The following is a 23,680-nucleotide window of genomic DNA, read 5'->3' as shown; positions in this document are numbered from 1 at the left end:
TAGACTTGCCTCAATAATATCTGAGCCAGAAGCAGAAGAAATTAGCTCGCACAGATATCCATGCCCCTTCCTTTAAAGGAAGCTAATTCCTTTAAAACTATCTCGGCAGAGTGTGGCCTCACACCATCTTACCTTAAAGGTATGGCCACAGCTCCACCCTTCATTTCCCTGCAGGCAGCTTCCTAGGGACAGTGCCCACTATCTGTACTAATAGCTCTGCAAATAGTAATGCTTGTGTATTGTATAATAAATACCACAGGAAAAAAATAATGTTCTCTTCAAACACTAAATAGAAATGTAAAAGGAAGGAGAGTACACTGTTGAATGAGCTAGGAAGAATATGCTGTAGTTTTGGACAAAATTCTTCCCCTTTTTGTCTGTCTTGCTTGCGTGTCTGTTGCAGGTTAAAGAAATGGCATAGCTTATTGTTGCCACCCCTCCTGTTCCTGCCTATGAAAATACACAGGCACTGCTAAAGAATACCAAAGAAAATGGTAGATCTGCATGTTCTAGCACATATCTGTAACTCAGTGATCTTTGTAAATTTTATATAGGTGCAGTAGTATTTCATGTTTTGCATAAATATCAGTCACGATACTGCTTCTGCCCTTTTTGGATCCTGAGAGACCTCAAACTTTGCTGAATACAGTCATGTCTTATCTTGAGTTAAAATACATTCAAAACACCCTACGGCAAGTTTTTTAAAAAAGAAAATAAATAACACAAACACCACACTTTTCCTACCAATTACACTAATGAATTCATACTTAACTAAGGTCCATGAGATTAATTCCTTGAATTGCTGATCTACGTGAAGATGCTGTAGGCCTGCAGAAGCTTTTCAAGTCAACTGCGGTTGTTACCCATGGCTGTAGAGTAGAAGTTGCCTGCAGCATACGCTGTGACAACTGAAACAAGTACAGGACGAGTCTCTTGCAAAGCTGGGAGGCATCCATATGACCTGCTGTGGATCCTTCTCTATGGATTGCTGCATGTCCCTGAGCAAACTGATTTCTGAACTACAGCTTAATTTCTAAGAAAAAAAATAGCAGTCTTGGTGATAAAATGTTATAATAATACAGAATCCTTCATAATATTTGGTTAGTAGTTCCAGTGTTTCATTACTCTCACTCTTGAAAATATGGATCCTATTACTAAACTATATCTGTCTCATTTCAGATTTTGTAATTTCAGATTTTTTTGGCCACAACCAAATCCCTTGCTATCTATTAGCAGATAGGGCTGTTCACATCCCAGTCAAGCCTCCTAGATGCTACCTGACGTACTAACAGACAAAATAGGGGTATGTCGGAAGCGTTGGGTAAAATGTCACGCAAAACATTACCAAGTGGCAGCCAACAGATTTTGCTTGTCAGCCAGCAATGCTGATGAAACACCATGAGTTTGGACAACTACCACTAATGGGGAGCTGCAACAAAGACAAATCTATTTTAATGGAGTCTAGGGGGCTGACTTACTGGCAGCGTGTGTCACTGGGTAACTTCGCAATGTGCTTTAGTCAGCGTTATTAGCTGTTGCAACTCTATGACTGGCCTTGCAACACCAGCAGTTCTTGAAGCGCTACTTCCCAACATGTAGTAAGTAAGGAGGCTCAAGATCCCATTTTTTTAAATTAATATTTTTTTCTCAACGCAGGGTAAAGCTTTGAAAGATGAGACAAGCCCCTTTGAGGCTGCTAAAGTCTTTCAGGCAATGCCGCGGTGATGGTGACTCAGTTTTGAACGCCCCCTCGGCAATACGCGCTCTGCACAGAAAATTTCCAGCAGGAGATCCTGGCTCGGCACCTCCCGAGCGCTCATCCTCTGCAGCTGGATCCCAAGTCAGAGCACCAGCGCCGTCGGCTGCAGCGGGGAAGCCGGCCGGGCCCGCGAGGGGGTCTGTCCCCAAAGACAAAGCGAAACAGGCTTCGCCCCGGAGGATGCCGCCACAGCCACAAGACACAAACGACGAAGATGATAAAAGGGCTGGAGCACCTCTCTTATGAGGACAGGCTGAGAGAGTTGGGGCTGTTCAGCCTGGAGAAGAGGAGGCTCCGGGGAGACCTGATAGCGGTCTTCCAGTACCTCAAGGGGGCCTACAGGAAAGATGGGGAGAGGCTGTTCAGTAGGGCCTGTTGCGATAGGACGAGGGATAATGGTTTTAAAATAGAAGGGGGTAGATTTAGATTGGAAATTAGGAAAAAAAAATTTACGATGCGAGTTATAGAACACTGGAACAGGTTCCCCAGAAAGGTGGTGGAGGCCCCATCCCTGGAAACGTTCAAGGCCAGGCTGGATGAGGCTCTGAGCAACCTGATCTAGTTGGGGATGTCCCTGCTCCTTGCAGGGGGGTTGGACTAGATGACCTTTGAAGGTCCCTTCCAATTCTAACCATTCTATGATTCTATGATTCTATGACCCTGGGACGTGAGGCCCCCGGGCCCGCCCAGCAGGCTCTCCCGGCAGCCTCCGCAGACGCTCGCCAAGAGACAAGGGCTTCCCCTCAGCAAACGCCGCGCCTTTCTCGCGCCTCCCCTCACGCCAACGGCTCCCGGCCGGGCGGGGAGGGGGCTGCGCGCGGGGCGCAGGGGCGTGTGTGCGCGCCGCCCATCACGCGAGGCCGCCACACCGCTCTCCCGCCGCCGCCACTGGCCCACTTCCTGCGCGCCCGGCCCCACCCCCCACCTCTCCGCCCCCGCCGCGCCCCGAGCGCTGGTTGGCCGCGGGCTGACAACGCGCGCGGCAGCGCCCCCCGCCCCGCCCCTGCCTTACCCCCTCCCCCCCCCGCCCCATTCCCGCCACAGCCACTGCCGGCTTCAACCCGGCAGCCACGCGCCGCTGGCCGCGAGCGGGCAGGGCAGCGCCCGCGCAGCCGTTAACCGCTGGCTGGGGGATCGTTGCGGGGGCCCCAGCGGGGCTGAGCGGGGCTCATGGCTGCCTCAGACCGGATGGTACTGGGGCCGCTGGTGGGCTCCATCGATCAAGGCACCAGCTCCACTCGCTTCCTGGTGAGCATATCGTGCGGCTCGGGGCGCGGAGGCGTGCGGGGACGGGCGGATGGAGCCGCTGCTTCCGCTCCTTCCCTCTCCCACATCCTCGCAGGGTGCCCCCGGCCTCTGCTGTGCCCTTGGAGAAGGGCAGGGGGAGCGGGACGCGCAGGGCCGCGCTGCCCATACCCACGGCTGCCGTCTCCTGCCTGGGATTAGCATCCTTCTGCCTCCCGGCGGGGAGGAGCGGACGCCAGTGGGCACGGGGCTAGCGGAGCCGGCGGGCGGCGGCGTCCCCCGGCGATCAGACCCCCGGCGATCAGACCCCCGGCGATCAGACCCCCGTCGCCTTCCCGCCGCCCAGGAGGGCGAGCAGAGCTGAGCGTCCCGCGGAGAACGGGCTGGGGGGAGCGAGCCGGGCTCCGGTGCCCGCGGTGCCCACCCTGCCCCAGAGCAAAGCGGAGGCCAGCATTTCTGGCTGCTGCTTGAGAGGGGCTGCAAAATCCTGCTGCTTCGAGCTGACTGTGCTTTAAATCTGTCGGGTGGCTCGCCCTGAATGAAATCAGATGGACGAGGTGCTAAGGCACTAGAGAGATAGATCTCCTGTGAGCTCTGTGACTGTGATTAGCCACCATTCAGACAATGCAATGACTCTGCTGTGGTCCCTTCTAAAACCTTGGGCCTGTTGGAGTGACTACTGCAGTTCCCGAGGCTACAAGTCTAGTGTCAATGCATCCTGTGCACTGTAGGTATTCAGATGACTGCTTGTACACCTTATGAAGAAAGATGGACCTGTTTAAACAGTGGAGGAAGGTAGTTTGTTTAAGGTTGAGATCCTTTAGTTTAAGGATCTAGATATTTCCATATTATGCAACAGACAGTAAATAATGTTGTTATATATGAAACGTACTGTATAAACTCCCTCCTTGCAAATCTCAACAAATGTCCTGTCACCTAGTCAGTAAGTCATTTTAATTTGACTTAGATCCCAGTGATAATTTCCACCGTGGAGGTGGAATAGAGATTTTGAGTAGATACAAAATGTTGTCAAATGTGCACAGTGTTGAACTGGGAAGATTAATGTTTTGGCTTGCTCTTGCTTTTTCCTTCTTTTTAATGCTTTGCTCGTGTGGAATTTTCTTTCATAAAGAGGAGACTAGAATATCTTCTTGACCTGTGTTACCGTTATTACTCAATATCACGACCTTCATGGGATTGTCAAATGACAAAACACAGATCTGGGGGTGGAGAGAAACTCCAAACTGACAAATGACACCAGCGGGCTATCCTGAATGCCAGTTAGGAGTCCATTTTGGAAAATAATTTGGAAAAGTTCCCTGTGACACCTGAAGATAAATTCTATCTGCTTTACATGTATGCTGAGTTATTTTTTTTTTTTTAGCCTAAAAGGACAACACTAGTAGAACTAAAAGAGACACTGGAAGCTTTAAATTTATACTCAAGCTCTTTTTGCAAGTATTTTTACAAGTTCTAACAAGGAATTTCCTACGCTACATGGATTCATCAATGGTTTGCATTCAGTCAGGGTTTTTTTACTGTCTACATGAGGTATGGTTCCTCTGTTTGAGGATTCAGGTGCTCACACAAATACATAAGAAGCCGTAATTCCTCCCTTAATTTTTCTTAAAAAGTGTATTGTCTGTCAGTCTTTTAAGTTATTCCTGTATCCATCTCAGTTTTTCCCAATTTGTTTCAAAGTACAGTGTTATCTTAAACTTTGTAGTGTGATCAAACTATTATGATAATAAAGTTATGTGGATTTTAGCAAAAAAAAAGAAGATACATCCTCACAGAATTAAATTAGAATTGGGGGGTAAGGAGGAAGAGGAGGACAAAGTGAGCAGGGATCTGCTACAAGCTGCATCAGTCATTCAGACAGCATGTGTATCTGGAGTGTTCTGTGCTGGAAAGAGATTGCCCCAGTTAGAAAGGAGACTCTGCTTTAAAATATTTTCAGCTAAAATGTAATGTGATGTTTTTTTTGCCTGAGTTGTTTCCTTGGCTGTCTTATTACCTCTCGATCTTTCACTGTATTAGTTGTTTTGCATACCTTTCTCACTGATCTCTCTACTTTTTTTTTTTTTCCTCTAGTGCTTCCAACAATTTTAATCTTCACCAAGTCTCCAGTCAAAATCAAATTGCTGGTTACTTGGCTCATGTCTATTCAGTAGTACAGTGCAACTGTTACCTACTTTTTAAAGATGGAAGACATACAATTTTGACAAGTTTAAAGATGTCTGGGTGAAAAATTGGCTGGTCCTTTGGAGCCAAAGGGTAGTGTCAGCAGTTCAGAGTCTAAATTTACAATTACAGGTGGCCAATTTACAAGTGCTGTTCTGCAGTAGTCAGTAGAGAGGGCTGATAGCCCATAGTATTTTCATGAACAGCCTGGGGGATGGGTTGGAATGCCCTCTGAAGTTTGCAGATGGCTACAGACCGGGGAGAGGAGTTGACTGCAATTCCAGTTGGAGAAGGGGCCTAGCAGGAGCTTCATGAAGCTCAACAAAGTTTAGCACTTGGGACAGAAGGCTAAGAAGCAGCTTGGTGAAAAAGGACTCGGATTCCTGCTGGACAGCAAGTTGAATATAAGTGAGCAGTGTGTCCTTACGGTGGTGAACATTAACCACATTAAGAAAAGTGCAGACTGCAGATCAAAGGAAGTAATTATTGCCATCTGTGTGGCTCTTAGGAGGCAGCATCAATAACACTGTGTCTGGTTTTAGTCCCTCCAGAGGAAGAGAGAGTCTGAAGAACTGGATTTCGTCCGGGAGAGGGTCACTAACATGATCAATGTGCTGCAGCACAAGTCATGCAAGGAGAGGTTGAGACATAAGGGGTGATTTCATCATGGGAGAGTCTAAGGGAGTGTCTTTGACTATCTAACCACAATTTGTAGGGAATCCAGAACCAGCCTTTTCTCAGATGTGCACAGAAAAAGACAACAGGCACTGAACACAAGTTGCAGCAAGTGAAGTTCCAAATAGGTGTCAGGACAAAAGGTTTCAATATGAGTGGCTCTGGATCAGGGGCCCAGAAAAACCTGTGCAATTTCAATGCTTGCAAAAACACAACACCTGACTAGAAAAGGGCCTGAACAATGTGGTCTAACTTTAAATTTAAGGATGCCTGAGCAGTGGGTTGGGCTAGACAACCTCCAGAGATTCCTTCCAGAATTAATTATTTTGTGTATGGACACAAGTTTTGAGAGCTTCATCTGCTTACGTGAATGAGCTTGTATGAGCATAGATGATAAAGAAGCACCAGAACTTAGGTGCATTTCTGTTACTGACACCCCTTTTTTATCCATGCCTCTCACACACAATACACATACAGCTTATGCTGTATAACAGATTCAGAGTTAACAGGGAGAGCACAGTGCTTTTGAGTACCATTGCAATTGCTTAAGGCTCATTTTCTTAAAGGAAAATTAATTGAGTAGGCTAAACAAGTGTAGCCAGATGACTAAATTCTGGTCTAAATATTTTGCCAAATACTTTCATCAAATATTTGCATCTCTCATCTTCCATTTTATTCAAGAATTATATCATAAATACACTGTTAGCTGCACATCTGAAAAGACAATAGTGAAAACAGATTTGAGAAGTAACTTTTCATGACAACTTTTCATTCAGCACAGTTCAGGTAGTTGTAGAGAGACATGAGATCTCCCCTCATCCTCCTCTTCTCCAGGCTAAACAATCCCAGTTCCCTCAGCCACTCCTCATAAGACTTGTTCTCCAGACCCTTCACCAGTTTCATTGCCCTTCTCTGGACACGCGGTGTTATTGCTTCTGTTGGTAATTTATTGCTGTTAGAACAGCTTGCTTATAAGGATGCAAAAAGCCTCACTGTGCTAGAACTTCTCCCTTTATTATCTGTGGGTCACACACTCCAGGTTCAATGAATGACCTTGTCTAATTGAATCTGTAATTATTTTCTGCTAACAGTAGAAATCTGTATGCACTGCCTTCTGTTTCAAGGAATACTGAATGATTAATGGGGAATGATTACCAAATTATATTTAACGTTGTTAGTAGGTCAGATACATAGAGGTTCAACAAAAAGTCTAGTTTTCTATCTTTATTATAAAAACTTTGTAAATGTTACAATGCTTTTGGCAGAAAGGCAATTTCAAGGAAGAAAAAGTCTTGCTGCACACATGCAGACCTTAATCTCTCCTATTAACTATGTTGCACAGCGTTTTAAGACCCTTATCCCATTATACTAGTTCCTTCCAAGCATGCAGTACTGACAGAGCTTACCATTTCATTAGGATAGCTTCATGTCAAGCTTGAGCTGGTACATGAAACGCAAATAAGTAAATATGGTAAAAATAATACAGTGATGCTTTTTCTTTGTAATCTTTCCAACTAGTAACAGAAAGGGACGAGCATGTACATTTTAAGGCTTCTTTTCTGGGGAGTGAAGGGGAAAAATTAGCATTTAGTGTTTTCCAGAGAGGTTTTGCTGTTTCCATCCTTGGAGGTTTTCAAGACCTGCATAGGAAAAGTCCTTGAGCAACGTGGTGTGATCTCATAGTTGACTCAACTTTGAGCAGGAGATTGTACTAGAGATCTCTCAAGGTGCCTTTCAGCCTGAATTATTCCATGATTCTAATATATAACTAGAGTGTTTCTAAACTTCAAAGTTTTACTCTAAAGATTCACTTTAAGGCTTCAGAGAAACTGGAGAATCAGAACTTCATATGATCTTTGTCAGAATTGTTCTAATAGCTTCGGAGGAAACTGTACTACCTAAATGAAATCAAGAGTTTATGGATTAAAAGCTTTAAGAGAAGTTCCTGCAGTTTGTGGAATGAGACGACACCATTACCAAGGGTGTTTAGAAAAGATGCATTTGTATCCTAGAGTGGATGGGTTTAACTGAATTTTGTGTAGCCCTGGCACAAGACTGGTTTCCAAATCTGACCCTCCTCTGCTTGCCGTAAAAAGATAGGATGGTGTCCTACTGGCATTTCTGCATTTCACTTGAGTCTGCCATTAGATTTTAGTTTCCAGGTCTCCAGACGATCTTCAAACAAAAGATTCTGCATGTGAGAAAGAGCCATTTTCACTGGAACGTTATAATTGCCCAGTCAGTTATGCTGGCTTACTCATTGTGCAAATAAGTTGGATGTTTAACTGCTTGGCCACAGTAGATTACTTTTGGAAACAGGCCACTGATGGTTAATGAAGATCGTTGTGTATTCTAGCTGAGCTTCTACTGCAAGGCAGAACCTCTAACTGTGATTCCTTAAGAACAGCTATTAGTATAGTCCTCAGGATTTTCTACTTTGATGGTGTTTATTATAGTATGTCCAATTCTAAGTCATTTCTCTGCACATTCGTCTCTTTTTTAATACGTTGTGTTGCTGCAGTGATGTTCTTTTCTTGTCAGATTGTTCATGAGCTCTGTATTTGTAGTTTGTTTTGAAACAAACTGGGTTCTGCCTAGATGCCTTTTGTTTCTTCACAGTTTGTTCCCTTCTGTGATTTCTAAACTACGTGTGATTGTCTCTCAAAATCACTGTTCCTAAAACTGAGCTAACCAGAGAAAAGGCATAGGTCTGGCATTAGAGTATCAGAGAAGGAACTAAAGAAATGTTATTATGACTAGCAGTGGGCATTTTACTGAGAGATGTGTTCTAAAATGCATCATTAGTTTAATCTCTATGATCTCCACAAGAAAAAAATGGGGTTCTTTCCCAATCTATCAAGAAAAAAAAGCAGTTATAATTGACAGCATAACTTACCGAAATAGTCTTTGTTCACCTTTATTACAAAAATTCATACATCTGAACTCAGGTTATATGGATATTTTGGGTTGATGAGAGAAAATGACTTTCAATTATAATGGCACTGTATTTGTTCAAAAGAATGTGTTAATTTATTGTTATTTAAACTTCCAGTGTTCATAGAAAATTCCGTTGTGTCATTTATTTGCAGGTTTTTAATGCGAAAACAGCAGAGCTTCTGAGTCACCATCAAGTTGAGATACAGCAGCAATTCCCCAAAGAAGGGTATGAATTTTCCTGGTTTTTAATTTGTTTGTGTACATTTTGGTAAAGCTTATGTATTTTTATCTATAAATGGTCTAAACTTAAGTTGATTAATAATTATTAAGAACATAGTATCTGCTATAAAAGACTGTGTGATAGGAAAAATGGCACCAAAAACCCCACATTGGGTGTCTAGTATGTGCTCCAACTTTAAAAATACTTGGTGTTTTACTGTGACCGCTCATTAACGTATTTAAAATTTAAACTTTAAGGTTTAAAACTAAAGTTTAAATGAGATTTAAAGTCTCATTTAAAATGCTAAAGCTGGTCATTGTTACAATTTAATCGTAGCCTTCAGCTTAGTCCATAGAAATTGCTTAGTTTGTTCTGTGAGGTGTTTTTTTTTTGTTTGCTTGTTCTTATTCTCATTTGCTACCGAAGCCCTCTGTTTAGAATAAAACAAACCAAAATTCTTTATTTTCTGCAGATGGTTTTGTTGTGAAAATACAGCTTACTGTTTAAAAAGGGTTTGATATTCATTACATTTTTTCTAGACATTTAAAAACCATTGTAGATATAATTATGTCAAAATTCTCAACTGTTTTTTCAGACTATCTTTTTCTCTAATATATTTTTTTTGTCTTTTTATTAACTGATGTTTACTATTTGTTATAGATGGGTGGAACAAGATCCAAAGGAAATATTAAAATCTGTCCATGAATGTGTGGAAACGACCTGTGAGAAACTGCGACAACTGAACATAGACATCACTAACATAAAAGGTATTCCTGGTACTTAAGGGTAGCTGAGGGCTTTAACATACTCATGGTTGAGCAAATCAGATTCTCTAGTCTTTAAGTCAATAAACAGAAATATGGCAGCATGTTCTGGCCTCAAAGAAAATGTTAAATTGGAATTGAGGGATTTGGGAATTGGATTCCTCCCAAATTGTTTGGGAGGAATAATGAGAAAATAAGTCCTTCATGTATATTACCAATGCAAAATCTACAAAGTAGGCTTAACTTAATCTTGCAAAATCAGAGAGACAAATGATGACCGCAGAAATTATGAAATTTAAATTAGGGCTTATTGGAAAAAAATAGTGTCACTGTTAGTGTTGCTGTCTCAGTGTGTGACAAAAAAAAAGAGACAGTTAGAGCACATAGGTTAAGCAGCAAAAGCTGAGTGATGAGTTTTTAGAAGTAATATTTGTAGATTAAAACGTGAAAAAGTTGTAAGCTTTTTATTTCCCATTTACTTTCCTCTTCTCCTTACCTCTTCCTCCCTCGTCTCCACCTCTCCCTTCCCTCGCTCACCCCATAAAAGGGGAAAACAAACCTTCTGAAAAGAATACTTCTTTCTATTTTGTCCTGAAGCCATTGGAGTCAGCAATCAGAGAGAAACAACAGTGGTTTGGGACAAGACAACTGGAGAGCCTCTTTATAATGCTATTGGTAACTACTACATGTTCTGGATATGTAATATCATAAAATGAGTGTGTTGTAAAAAATGCTTTCCTAGTTTCCTGTGCAGGTCTCATTGTGGCCTAGCCTACTAACTTCTTTGATTTTTTATATCTAGGTCATAAGCTATATGTTTATATACACCAGTTCTATTTTTAAAAGCCTATTCTGTTAAAATTATTGTTTAATAGTTAGTAGATTGTTTTATGGGCTTTTAAAAAAACCCCAATGTTTTAGAGGATTTTTTTACATCCCTGGCATGCAATGACGCCCTAACTTATAGAATCATAGAATAGTTAGGGTTGGAAGGGACCTTTAAAGGTCATCTAATCCAACCACCCTACAAGAAGCAGGGACATCTCCAACTAGATCAGGTTGCTCAGAGCTCTGTCTGATTATGGCCAATCACTTCCTTTTAAATGAAGGAGCTTACTAAGTTTTCAGAACGCTTTTGATTTAACTTTAAAGGGAAAACATGTTAAGTAGATTTAAAGAATACTTATTGATTTGGAGTTTTATGTTTAACTTACCTTGGCTTTTCAGATTATGTCAGCTGAGAAATGGTAATTGTCTAGATTTGCTCTTTTAGGCCATGTCGAGTGCCAGATTTAGTTTAGCATAGTATCACTGAAAAAACAGGGATCTTCTATATTCACATGTATGTTGTTAACAGCTTTATCTTAAGCCCAGCTGTACTTTGATGACTCTGGCACAGCATTTAGTTCAAAGTTTTCATAGAAATAGTAAATAATCAACTTGCTATTTGTTTTAACCTCCTAGTTTAATGGCAGTTATCTGCTGTAAACAAAGTAATATTAGTAATTTGCTTATGCTTTGGTAGAGAAAAGTATATATCCTTTTATGTGGAAATCCTGTTGGATTTCTCAGATTGTTTGTTCTTCTAACTCAAATGAGTTTATCTAACTATTTCTAATTTTTGCAACAGTGCATTAAAAATACGATAACAATAGAATATTCTTTCAACTACGTGAAAAGCTAAAAATAAAGCTGGGAATTTACTGGCAAGAGCCTGTTTTGTGGAAGCAGCTTGTACATGTCACTTTTTGTGTATTAAATCAGTTGATCAGTTAATTTTATTTGTGATTTTAGTGTGGCTTGACCTGAGAACCCAGTCAACAGTTGAACGGCTTCTTAAAAGAATTCCAGGAGAAAACAAAGCCTTTTTCAAGGTAAGAGCTATACCTTCTAGTCCATTCTTGTCTTGACAAATATTAATAAATGTACATGTTACTATACTACAGATCTGAGATTGGAAAATATTTATTTTCCTCAAAATAAATGGTTAACACTCCTTACATATCTCACTAGAGAAGTTAAATGAGTAATCATTAATGAGACTTAATCATGTGCTACCTATCCAATTATAAATAAACATCACACAAAAATTAAGAGCAAGTTGAAAACATCTGATTGGAAAATAATTTATTTATGTGAAATTATTATCCTTTCTCATCTTATGCCTTAACATTGAAATTAGTTGCAAACAATCTGAGAACTGTGAAGACATTTTATAAAGAGCAAATTCATTCTTTTGCTTTATATGGATATATATGTAACAATTTGGAAAAAAAATGCTTACAAAAACGGTGTCATAGTTCTTTTATTTGTATTTTCCTTGATTGATTGTATAAATACTATATATTTATATATATATATATGATATATTTTCCTATAGCTAGGAAATGAATGTCACAAAGCATATAAACTTACTTGATTTTTAAGTTCTGGTAGAATACAAATTCCATCTTTCTTGTCGTGCTGCTTATTTTTGTTGTCATTACTTCCTGTCTAGCCATACGGAGATAACCTAGATAAGACAGGACTTCTGCAAACAACTATTTCCACATAAGTGGTCTTTGAACTGCATTTAGATCAGCTTTGATCTTTGTCCATTAATGTACTGGTCATTAGGTTTTGATATTTTCAGACTTGTGTATTGTATGCTGAGGACTTATTCGAATCACAAACTTACGTCATTTCTCTGAGTTTTATTTCTTCAGTTTTTCGCTTACTATCACCTTTTTATATATAACTACAGTATTCATGGAAAAGATACTTGCATGATCTTTAAATGATTTTTATTATTATTTTGCAGTTCAGGACTGGTCTTCCACTTAGCACTTATTTTAGTGCAGTGAAACTTCGATGGCTTTTGGATAATGTGAAAGAGATTAGGCAAGCAGTTGATGAGGGAAGAGCTATGTTTGGAACTATTGATTCATGGCTTATATGGGTATGTATTTGTGAGTTTATTATCACTCTTTAAAAGAAATTTTCATATCATGCAAATTCCTGTGCGACATACTGTGACACATGATGCCCCCTGATCATACAGTGATGTCAATACAAGCCATAAAAGAAATTCCTTTAAAGTTTCTTACAAGATGAACTTTTACTGTTCCTGTGTCACTATATATTTTTTTGATAGATGTTCATGAGTAGCTTATAATTTATAGGTTGCTATAAAATTTTGCTCATGCTTTTGAAAAAATCTTGGACTTCAGAAAGGTTTATTAGCCACCTTTGCAATATAAGATTCCAGGAGATACTACTGTACCTTTATTACCTCTCTCAAGCCTGTTCTACAATATCAGGTCTGCCTCTTTAGTTGGTGCAGAAATATCAGAGTTCCCAGTCCCAAGCTGAAAGCTTTGTGAATGTAGAATTTTTGTTTGTAATTTGTTGTACCTATCTCTTTTCCTGGCAAATACTGTTGATATTTTTTTTTGTTCAGAGCTTGACAGGTGGAAAGAATGGAGGCGTTCACTGTACAGATGTAACCAATGCCAGTAGAACAATGTTGTTCAACATTCATTCCTTGGAATGGGATCCTGAGATCTGCCAGTAAGCGCAGTTTTTCAGTAATACTGTTATTTAAATAAATCCGCTGAGTGTAAAGAAACTCATTTAATAGTAAGAATCTCTTATCTAGACTAAGATCAGCAATTACTGTTGTGTTTACTGTTAATATTAATAATTAGGATTCATTGTTCTCCAGATGTCCAGATTACAACTATCTGGATTAATTAAAAGTAGCACAGCCTTGATTGTTTTTGTAGGTGGAAGACTAGTTTATGGAAACAATGACATTTAATAGTTTCTTTAATCCTTAATCAAATTTGTAAGATGGTTACAACGATAGTATCTCTATTTCAAACTTAAATTTATTAATAACAGTATTGTTGGAAGAGGAATTACTTCCCACATGAAAGATTTGGATTTGTATTCAAAATATTCAAATATTAAAATATATACTGTTTTACCCCATAATTCAGTGTCAACGTACTGTAACAAGTGGAAAAACACATAGTGATGGATTAAACCCTAAAAATCAAAGTTCCTTTTATAGTTTTTTTTTTCTTTACAGCTTAAACTTATTTAAGAAAATAAATGCAAAATGCTTTCTGATTTAGCACTTACCACATATAGAAATTATTTTGTATTATGTTTAGGTTCTTTGATATTCCTATGAAAATACTTCCAAAAGTACGAAGCTCCTCTGAGATTTATGGCCTGATGGTATGTTTCCTTGTGTGTGTGTATGAAGTTAATCTTGTGAAAATATAACTTTATCAATATAGATTTGACAGAGTTTCGATAGATTAAGACTACTGTATTTTTCTAGGCCAGTATTGTTTGATTTATGATTAGTATGTCATTATCTGCTGTTGTATAATATTACATGAAGTTAAATATCTGTTGTTTTCTCTTTTAAGTGTCAAATAGACAGAACAAGATGGGAGAGGCTTTTGATACAGATAAAAATTTGATTTTTTTTAATTACAATTAGTTATTGATTTAGAAATGACCCATCAGAATGGAATGTATAACCAGTAGATTAAAAGAATGAGATTGCTATTCTTAGAGCACAATATTTTTACTACTTGTGCAATTGAAAAGAAGGGATGAAAGTTGCTGTGGAAGTCTTCATGGTCTAAGAAGATTGGACAAGATGGGTAATGTCTTATTTGCACGTAACTGAAGGCAAGATTAGTCAGTTTCTGTGAACTGGAAAACCTTAGATTGCCTTCTTTTTGAAAAATAGACTTCTCTTGCCGTATATATTTACGCAGCACTCAGTAAAAACTGAATATTTTGGAATATTGTGATGTCTTTTTAATCACACTGCTTCCAGTGCAGGTGTGAATATTACTTAGGAGTAAATTATTAATTGTTAGAATGAGGTTGAGGTTTCAAGTTCACTTTATGCAGCACCAACTCTTCTAATACAGTGGCATCTAATTTATTCTTAAAAACTTCTGAATTGGATAAAATGAATGTTGTGATTTGGCATTCTTTTTCCTGGTAATTTGCCCTGTTGTTTACTAAGAACATACAGACATCTTATAATTAAGGCCAGGTAGGAGATTTTTATTTTAAATTAAATAACTTGCCTGAAATGTAAGTATTTTTGCTAGTCTGTTAATGCAATGCCACTAGAAGTAATTGCTGACTTCTGTTAATGTGAAGGTCATACGAGAATGAGTTCTATTAAGCTGAATGAGTGAACTAAGTGGAAAAAGATATTACCTGGCAACAGAAACAAAATAGCTGGTCAGTTTAAATATGAAATTTTGTTTCTCTTCCCCTTTCCTTTCATTTTTTTTATTTTTCTTCCTTTTGCTGACTGTAGAAAATCTGTCCTAGCCTGGTGAGTAGAGGCTTCCGTGAGGTTGACCACCTATATCTTGTCCATTCTGATCAAATGCTGTACATTTCCATTGGTTTAAGGATTAGTAAAAGCACACTTTCTAGACCAATAAATTTGGTGGATGTTTCCAAATTTGAGATATTGTAATTAGAGTTCATGCTGAAGTTTTTTTCTAAAATGTAACCTTGATGTATGTGTTTGCCTTCATTTGCAGGCTGTTGAATATTTCTTTTAATGGTGAAGTAAAAAGTACAGCTACTGGTTAATAAATGTTGGCTGTCTCATTTTATAAATAAGAGAAGTGAGCCATTCTGTCTACGTTCTGTCTTCATTCTATTAGAGTGAAACATTAGATTCAAACAGAGTTTTTTAGTATATTTATAAACTCCCTTACCTTAAATCCAGTTAAATAAAATGAGAATTGAAGAAAAAAAAATTCAAATTGGAAATGTACATGCATGGCTTCACTGAAAATGTGTTTTCACAATTGCACAAAGAAACAATTTAAAGAAAGAGGTGAAAATCGTCAGAATATAAATTTCTTGTGATATCTATTGCAAGAATACACCTGAAAAACTGTGTGGTAGCGTTTGGAAGAAATTCTGTATAAGACTTAAAATGCTGCAGCTTAAAATGAGGCATCTGTCTTTGCTTAGTGTGTCATCATAATCACATTTTTTTTCTAGTCACTTTACCATTTTGCACTTTTGCGTTTTACACTGCGTTAAGCTGTCCAATGTACACCTGAACTGAACCATGCTGCTTACATGACCCTTCTTTGTTTTCCTTTTAGCATTACAAGTTTAGCTTATTTTCCAATGCCTCAAACTGTAGTCATGGAAAGCTAATTTGGAGCTTTTCTTTCTCTTTCTCAGAAATCTGGAGCTTTGACAGGTGTACCAATTTCCGGGGTAAGTCCTACTTAAGTTCAGGTTCTGGCATGAGAACTTGATACTAAATGAACATATCTTCACTGGAAGAAGCTTTAAGATGGATGAATCCTGCTTCAAATTAAGTTGATGGTTTTTTACTTAATGCTAAACATGAAGTAAATTTTGGAAGCTGATTTATTAGTTGACTGAGTTCTTCCTTATTAAGCTAAAGTCTAGCTGTGGAAATACAGCTGACAGCTTAAATGCATATGTATAGTGCTGTTGGAAGCTTAGGATCTAAGTAAATGAGTAATGTTACAAAATGGAAGCAAACTCTGCTTTATATATAAAAGGAGTATATAGATAATCCAGAAATGTTGTGCAGATTCTCAGCTTTTTCCAATACAAAATACATAAAGATAGTAAATTTTAATTTTTATTTATTTAAATTATTCACAATAAGTAGCATGACACATTTCATTTGCAGTTCTTATGAAGGGAAGAATAGTAAAAAGCACAGTTTGTCTCTGTAGATTTTTCCTTACTGTCAATTACTTGCATGCTCCTAATAGATTATAGTTAAATATATCTGTTTGTATTCCTTTTTCATACATGTGATTCAGATGCAGATATTTGCTAAAAAAAAAAAATCTCTTTTCAGTGCTTAGGTGACCAGTCTGCTGCTCTTGTTGGGCAAATGTGTTTTCAGGATGGGCAAGCAAAAAATACGTAAGTTATGAAAGTTGTAAGATAAGCAGTGCATCACTGTTCTATTTTTAATTTAGTATTATGCTAACTGACAAATGCTTTTGTAGTTACCGCATAACTACAGCTCTACCTTTTAACAGTGTTGACCTACAAGATAAACCATGTTTTGACTTTTATATAAAATAGTGAAAATTTTAAAGTTAAATGGTTTGTGAGATATATTTTTGAAACAAAGTCACTGTGAGGAAATATCTCTGTGTGACAGGAAGTTTTTAATGTTGAAGTTCTCCAAAACACAGATTAAAACAGTTGCAGTATCATTTAAATTGTGACCTAAATTTAAACAGTTACAGGCCATGTAAGTTGGAATGCATAGACTCAAATGACAAAAAAGCCCACAGCATTGCTAAGTGGGAAGGGTTCATTTCACTTGCAGTGCTTAGTTTTGCTCCTATGTCTAGCTCAGTTTGGAGAATTTTTTTTTTATTCTTTTTTCTATTTCACAGCCTCTTAGTGTCTGTTGTTTAAAATAGTTGATCAGTTAAATCAGGTAACTGGTGTAATCAAACATTGATTTGAGGAAAAGTTCTTCCCTTAAATGACTTACTGTTCCATTTACAACTGTGTGCTTAACTGACTGTGTAGGTACGTACACAGTATTAGACTTTCACAGATTTAATTACACATTAATCTGTACTTGTTGCTAATTAACCTTCACTTTATCTCTTATATTTGTACACAAATTTATTAGTTAGAGGCCTTGTATTTTAGTAAAGCAAATATGATTATAAGTAATAATGTCACAAAATATTTTTATAAGAAATACTTTGTAACACAAGAGACTTATTGAAGAAAATACAGCTAACCCAAAAGGTAAAAGTAAGTTGTTTGGTTTTTTTTAACCTAATTGTGTTACTGCTTTACAGTTTTTCTCTCCAAATATAACTGAAGACTTTCTCTGTACTATTTTAAGCTATTAATTTTCAGGGCATTAAAAAGGTAGGAAACTCGTAACTTCTTAGAATAAGTTAGAGTGGATTATAAGTATTTTGTACTCCTTTTATTAAACTGTGTCCTTATATGTGTGTGTATGCACACATACATGTGTCATGGTCTTCCAGTGAGAAACGTACTATTAGAAATTTTTTAACTGAACATGTTTAAAGAAAACTCTTCTTTGTAATAGGAACAAAATTTCTTAAATTTTCCCCTTTGAAGCTTCAATTTAATATTGTGAAATATTTATTTTATAAAGTACGTTTCATAATCAGCTTAAATTGAAGTAGGTAAACACTACCACTAAACACTTAGTTTTCAGCTGTATCTGCTCCTTGATCAAGTATTACACAAGAAATAGCCAGAGAAAGAGGTGTGGGACTAGATTTTTCAGCTGCAGGTTGCATTTCAATCTACTTTTTGAGGATGATTTTATCATCAGATAAAGGTAACATAACCCGCAAGGGGCAAAAAGCGGTGTCTTGATTCTCCACAGGCAGGTTATGGATTCATGAATTGCAGTAACAGATTATCCGTTAAACATCCTGGTTGTAACTTTTGTTTGCTTTCATGCTAGGTATGGAACAGGATGTTTCCTGCTGTGCAATACAGGTCAGAAGGTCAGTTGCATTTTTCAGTTGTTCACTTTTTTTTTTTACAGTCTTTATTTAAGTTCTTGCGTACAACTATATATTAGCCTTTCTTAAACTTTTTAGAAACAATTATATTGCTAGAGGTAAGGAAAAGTGCATACTGAAATATGAAAGAATAGAAAGTAGTAATTTGTTCAAGGTGTTTCAGTAAGACTTCATTTCCTAGCTCCTTAAGTTTCCAAAGAACAAGTTTCTTGCTCTTTCCTTGTAGATGTTTCTTAACCTCATCCAGAAGTGCTGAGTGTTGTGTTACTTGATCAGTTACTTTTCTCCTTTGACTTGACTGTTTTGTTTCTTCCCTTTGTTTTCTCCCATTGTTTCTTTCTAGTTGTAGTTGAATAAATAATGCAAAGCTTTGGCTTCCTTCTCATTCACATCTCCTTCCAAAGACTCCTAATTCTTTGCTCTAGCAAGGCTAGAAAGATCTGAGGAAGCTTGTGGAAATGAGAATTACCAGCATTAATCTGAGGGTTCTATCTTAAGTGTTATTTAGAGTGACTAGTTATTAACGTTGTTTTACCTTTCCATATTTAATTTTATTTCCAGTGAAGGTTTTGTCTCTTGTTTGTTATCACTTGAATATTTTTACTTCAGTGTTCTCTGCCTCTGTTCATGCTTTACATTTTCTTTCCCCTTTCCCTATTTAGTCTGTGTTTTCTGAGCATGGTCTTCTAACCACAATAGCTTACAAACTGGGCAGAGACAAACCTGTTTGTTATGCACTAGAGGTGAGTCCAGTAATTTCTTCCCTTCTTGTTTGCTTCTGTTTCTAGTATCCTTATATTATCTTCAGTTGCATGGAAATCAAAATGGCTTTGTGTTATAGCTAGTGTGCCTCATGGCTTCTGTGTGGTTTTGGTTATCCTTATCTCCAATCTATATCACATAATCTAATAAAAATATTTCTACATTGCATCATTTATGTTTTCAGGGCATGATGGCTGAAAGATTTTTTTCTGTTACTCAGTCTTTCAAATCTTTAATAAATTTGATACATAAATAAAAAATTTTTTATACTAAAATTGTTTTTTAAAAAGAGGGAGAAAACTACTAATGTTTCAGCTATCCTGTCATAATGAAAGGCGTGACTAAATGTCTTTAGGCTTTATTTTATTTTAATGGATTTTACTTCTAACTTTTAAAAATCTGAATGAAATTTCTGGGACAAGAATCCTCTTAAAAATGAGCTTTTTTTACCTAAGGCTCAGGTGCCTACTTCCAGAATTTAGTTCCTCAGTTCTTCACACAACTCTGAGGGCATTTAAATTCTGTAGAAAATTGGATTTTTACTGTAACTTTAGAGTTCATGGTTCTAAAGCTCTATTTATGTGTTTTTCATGTGAAACAGTCAATGACAACACACAGGATTTTCTTCACTGAAAGAATAGTTTGTGGCTTACAGTAATTTACTAGGATGTGGGAGGCTATGTTCATTTCCTTTTTTTCTGTAACGAAAACTGATCTTACATTTGCCATGTGCTGGCAAACTTTGAGGTTTTCATTTTGTGCAAGTGTGTGAGAGATTTGTTTTATTTTTAACCCATGTTCTTAAAGGAAGAACTGGAACTGGTTTGAGAGTGATTGGTATTTCTGCATGCTAAAACACATGCATGTGTATTTGCTTCTTCCTCCTCTCCAAGTCTTTAATGATACTGTCTGAAGAAATGGCCTCAACAGAAGATAAGAAGTGCTCTTTCTCCTATATCCATGCTAGAATCATCTACAGTGTGCTGGTTAAGATACTTTCTGGAGAGGCAAGAACTGTGGATTCAGCCTTTTCTTTTAATCAAACCTATATCTTGTAACTGTAATAGCTAGCTGGTTAGAAAACACCCCTGCTCCTTCTAGCAAAGGGTTTGAATGAAAGTATAATGCTGCTCCCATTTTACTTGAAGACTGGATACTGTCTCATGGAGAAGTCCATTTGGGCTTTGGAGTGAGATGGGAGCCATGCCATTCGTCTATGATACGATGGAGCTGAGGCAACAGAGGAATTTTGCTGGCAAATGCAAGTGCCTAAATTTTCTGTCTGTCTGGGCATTTGTGTTTAGACTCTATTCATAATGAGTCTTGTTTTTTTAAATCAAAGCATAAAAATCTTAATTTGTCAGAAAAAAAAAAAGAAGACTGAGGCTACTGGACCTCGTGACTAAATTAGAGAGACAAGAAAACTGCTCAGGAAGTGACATGGTAACTCCTCTCTGTGGGAAAAATCATGCAGTGCGCATCTTTTCTACGTGGAGCCTGCGTAACAGGCTGCCATTTTTACAGTCTCCAGTTGCCAACAAACTTATTGTTTCATTGTGAGCATTCTTGAGAGTGCTTTAAGCTGTGACTGTAAGCCTGCAACCAGAGGCTGCCGCTACCCGTACTCTCCAGTCTTGTAAAAAGGAACATGAAGCTACCAGTTATTGTCTCCTAATGTTGTAGTGATTTTGTTTCCTTCAGGGATCTGTTGCAATAGCTGGGGCTGTTGTTCGTTGGCTGAGGGACAATCTAGGTATCGTAAAGACTTCACAAGAAGTTGGTGAGTATTCACAATTTGCAGCTAATCAATTTTTAAAGTTTTCCTGTGTCTTGATGTCTCTAAGGTTGCATGAAAACTCAAAATATTCAAGTAAAGAGAAGCTGGAAGATGCGTATATGTGTTTGAACAATTTGGTTTGCATTCTGTTGCAATCTGTACTTTTCAGTAGTTTCACTAGTGAGTAGATGTTCAAGAACATACTATACTTAGGGAGTATTTCCTAGTTTCATACAATATTGAATTTTCCAGAGCCAAGAGTATTTAAGCCTCTATTACAAAACCCAGAGCATATTTGATCCTAAACCTACATATTCATACCTGTCGTAAACATGAGAACCTGAAGCCCTACATATGCAAGGATTTATGCAGAAGGCTTCATATCCTTTGAGTTAGGGACCTCATTTGCAAAGCTTCCTCTTAAAAGAATTGTGGAGGATGGTAATCTGTTTTGGCTGAGAATACAGTAATCCTTTATCATTTGAGTAGCTGATGTTTTCTGCTTGAACTGAACTGAAACAAGCTGGTATGTGACCTTATAGAAACTAGGAATGTATCAAACTTTGAAACAGGAGAAAATGTCCAAAGCATGCAAGTATAACGTTTGAAAGTGACTGATTTAACAAGATTTAGGATTAAAAAGCAGTTCATTGTATATGTTTAATAATTTAATGTCTTATTTGAAGGTTGAAAAATTTAGAATTCAGATTTTTATGTAAAACTTCAAAGACTAAGCAAAAATTTAAAACACTGGTCTGTTTTTCTGTGTGAAAGCTTTGCAGATCATACAGAAGAATATAAATGACTGTCATGTGAATTAGCCAGCTGTTGAAACACTGCATACCTGTTGGCTTCACAAGTTTAATTAGACTTTTGGGAGGTTTGAGTTTCAATAACTTTAGTCTTGTCAGCATTGCCTAAAGTCATGTGGGACTTAGAAATCTCTTCCTGTTTACCAGAACATGTCTTTCCTTCTCCCTTTGTTCTTTTAAGTGGAGTCTATATGAAAGTAATATTTTAAAAAGACTTTTTGAATAAGTTTTCCTACTTCTTTTGTCTATTGCTATGCTTCTCTAATCAATGTAAACAGAAGAAAGTTAGAAAACCTTTCCTTTCTTGTTATAGGAAGGAGCTGCCCATTAGCATTACTTCCTTTGCAGTTCTAGATATTTTAATGTAATTTTAAAAATTACAAATATTTTAATATTAAGGGGCTCAGAAATCCAAAGTTATTGCTCAGATAGTAAGAAATTTCAGATTTCCTTGTAGCTAGTCTTGGAATTATATACGTAAGTTGAAAATTTAGAATGCTAAATCCATTTGAAATTAATGGGAATTTAGTTCTTAACTCCCTTTGGTCTTGATCCACTTTCACTTGCCTGCCTTGACTTAAATGCAAGTAATATGTGACCTTTTGGACCACTTTGAAGGTTGCCTTCTTAAAAACCTTACAGAATCCAGGTCAGAGTATTGAGTACCTTATTTTGGTTTTTGGTTTTGATTTTTCATTTTACATTTTTCATTTCCCACAGCCCCTATGCTCCGTCTTCCATTCATGTTGTTGCAAATGCAGACCTAGTTAATGAGGAGCATTGTGTCAGAGTTAGTTGTATTTTCTAATTGTATGTGGCTTGATTATTTTTGTAGCTACCTAACATATTCTGAATATTTTCCCTATTTAAATAGTAACACCTTTAAGTGTCTTGTTGAAGTGTTGTAACGGTTGTGAAAAGCTAAGAGAAGACTATTTCTGTGTGTGCATTAGAAAAACTGGCTGCAGAAGCGGGGACTTCTTATGGCTGCTACTTTGTGCCAGCATTTTCAGGACTGTATGCACCATACTGGGAACCCAGTGCAAGGGGGTAAGGATCTGACTAAACACTGCATTTGTAGGGAGATTTAGTGATTTTACAAGTACTATCACTAGTCCTTCCAGGTATGTGAAATTGTTCTTTTTGTTCCTTTATGTGTCTGGATACATAATTCTTGGTGGTATCTTCAAGCAACTACTGTGTTTCTCTTTTATATTTAATCTGTTCAAAACAGCAGCTGCTACTAGGAGAAAAAGCAGGATTAGCTAGCTCAGCTACTCACTCTTCTCTCCCCACTCCAAAAAAAAGGAAGCAGGGGACAGGGAAAACCCAGGGCTGGGTTGTGCATTTCAAAGGACAAGTATAAGATAGTTCTGTCATTCTTGCCACTCCCGGGGCCAGCTTTTTTTCTTGGCAGATTTCATCTCACTAAAGAGAAAGAGAAGATCTGCATACCTGTGAACAGTCAGGCAACAAAAGTAGAAAGTAAAGAATTTAGTGGTCATGATTTGTTTTTCTGAGCTCAGTTTCCCATGGCTGCTGCATTCACTATATCAAATGATACAGGCTACTTAATTCCTCCACGCTTCTCCACCCTCTCCTTCCCCTTATCTCTGGCTTTCTTTCCAGTCTATTGAACACTCTTCTCTCCTCTGCTTCCAGTCCCTTTCCTGGTTTTTAATACTTAACTAGCTGGTACTAGTTAGAACTACTAGTTCAAACAACAACCTTGTTTGTCTTTTCTGCTGTTGTGAGCTTACCTGCTGTTGCTGGAAACACAACATGCTATGAGAGTCACAGAAGCATAACAAATTTAAATATAAAAATAAATCTTAAAGAATATCTAGTTCCTAAGATTTTGAGTAGTTATATCTTTAGAAATTAGATGTTTTTTGTATGCAAGGAAAAAAAAATCTTTGAGTTAGATGTTTTTACAGTTTTTCAGATCCACAGTGCATAACTTATTCACTGCTAA

General features: G+C 37.8%; 1 protein-coding gene across 3 annotated transcripts in view; it reads left to right on the top strand.

Annotated features, from left to right (window-relative positions):
- The first annotated feature begins 2,816 nt into the window (after nucleotides 1-2,816).
- Nucleotides 2,817-23,680, top strand: part of GK (glycerol kinase) — a 35,405-nt gene continuing 14,541 nt past the window's right edge. For 2 of the 3 annotated variants that reach the window (XM_086766824.1, XM_086766834.1), the window contains exons 1-15: nucleotides 2,817-3,007; nucleotides 8,953-9,026; nucleotides 9,681-9,787; nucleotides 10,382-10,459; nucleotides 11,579-11,658; nucleotides 12,585-12,722; nucleotides 13,224-13,333; nucleotides 13,942-14,008; nucleotides 15,123-15,140; nucleotides 16,016-16,051; nucleotides 16,674-16,741; nucleotides 18,294-18,336; nucleotides 19,017-19,097; nucleotides 20,818-20,896; nucleotides 22,659-22,755. In XM_086766824.1, the coding sequence (XP_086622950.1) occupies nucleotides 2,930-3,007; nucleotides 8,953-9,026; nucleotides 9,681-9,787; nucleotides 10,382-10,459; nucleotides 11,579-11,658; nucleotides 12,585-12,722; nucleotides 13,224-13,333; nucleotides 13,942-14,008; nucleotides 15,123-15,140; nucleotides 16,016-16,051; nucleotides 16,674-16,741; nucleotides 18,294-18,336; nucleotides 19,017-19,097; nucleotides 20,818-20,896; nucleotides 22,659-22,755 (1,154 nt within the window). In that variant the 5' untranslated portion in view covers nucleotides 2,817-2,929. The remainder of the gene's footprint in view (nucleotides 3,008-8,952; nucleotides 9,027-9,680; nucleotides 9,788-10,381; nucleotides 10,460-11,578; nucleotides 11,659-12,584; nucleotides 12,723-13,223; nucleotides 13,334-13,941; nucleotides 14,009-15,122; nucleotides 15,141-16,015; nucleotides 16,052-16,673; nucleotides 16,742-18,293; nucleotides 18,337-19,016; nucleotides 19,098-20,817; nucleotides 20,897-22,658; nucleotides 22,756-23,680) is intronic. The other variant, XM_086766816.1, reaches the window with a different exon arrangement.

This window comes from Chlamydotis macqueenii, chromosome 1 (assembly GCF_036417535.1).
Source record: "Chlamydotis macqueenii isolate bChlMac1 chromosome 1, bChlMac1.mat, whole genome shotgun sequence".
In the NCBI taxonomy this organism is placed as follows: Eukaryota; Metazoa; Chordata; class Aves; order Otidiformes; family Otididae; genus Chlamydotis; species Chlamydotis macqueenii.
The sequence above is the reverse complement of the archived record's forward strand: the minus strand, read 5'-3'. Positions and strand labels throughout refer to the sequence as shown.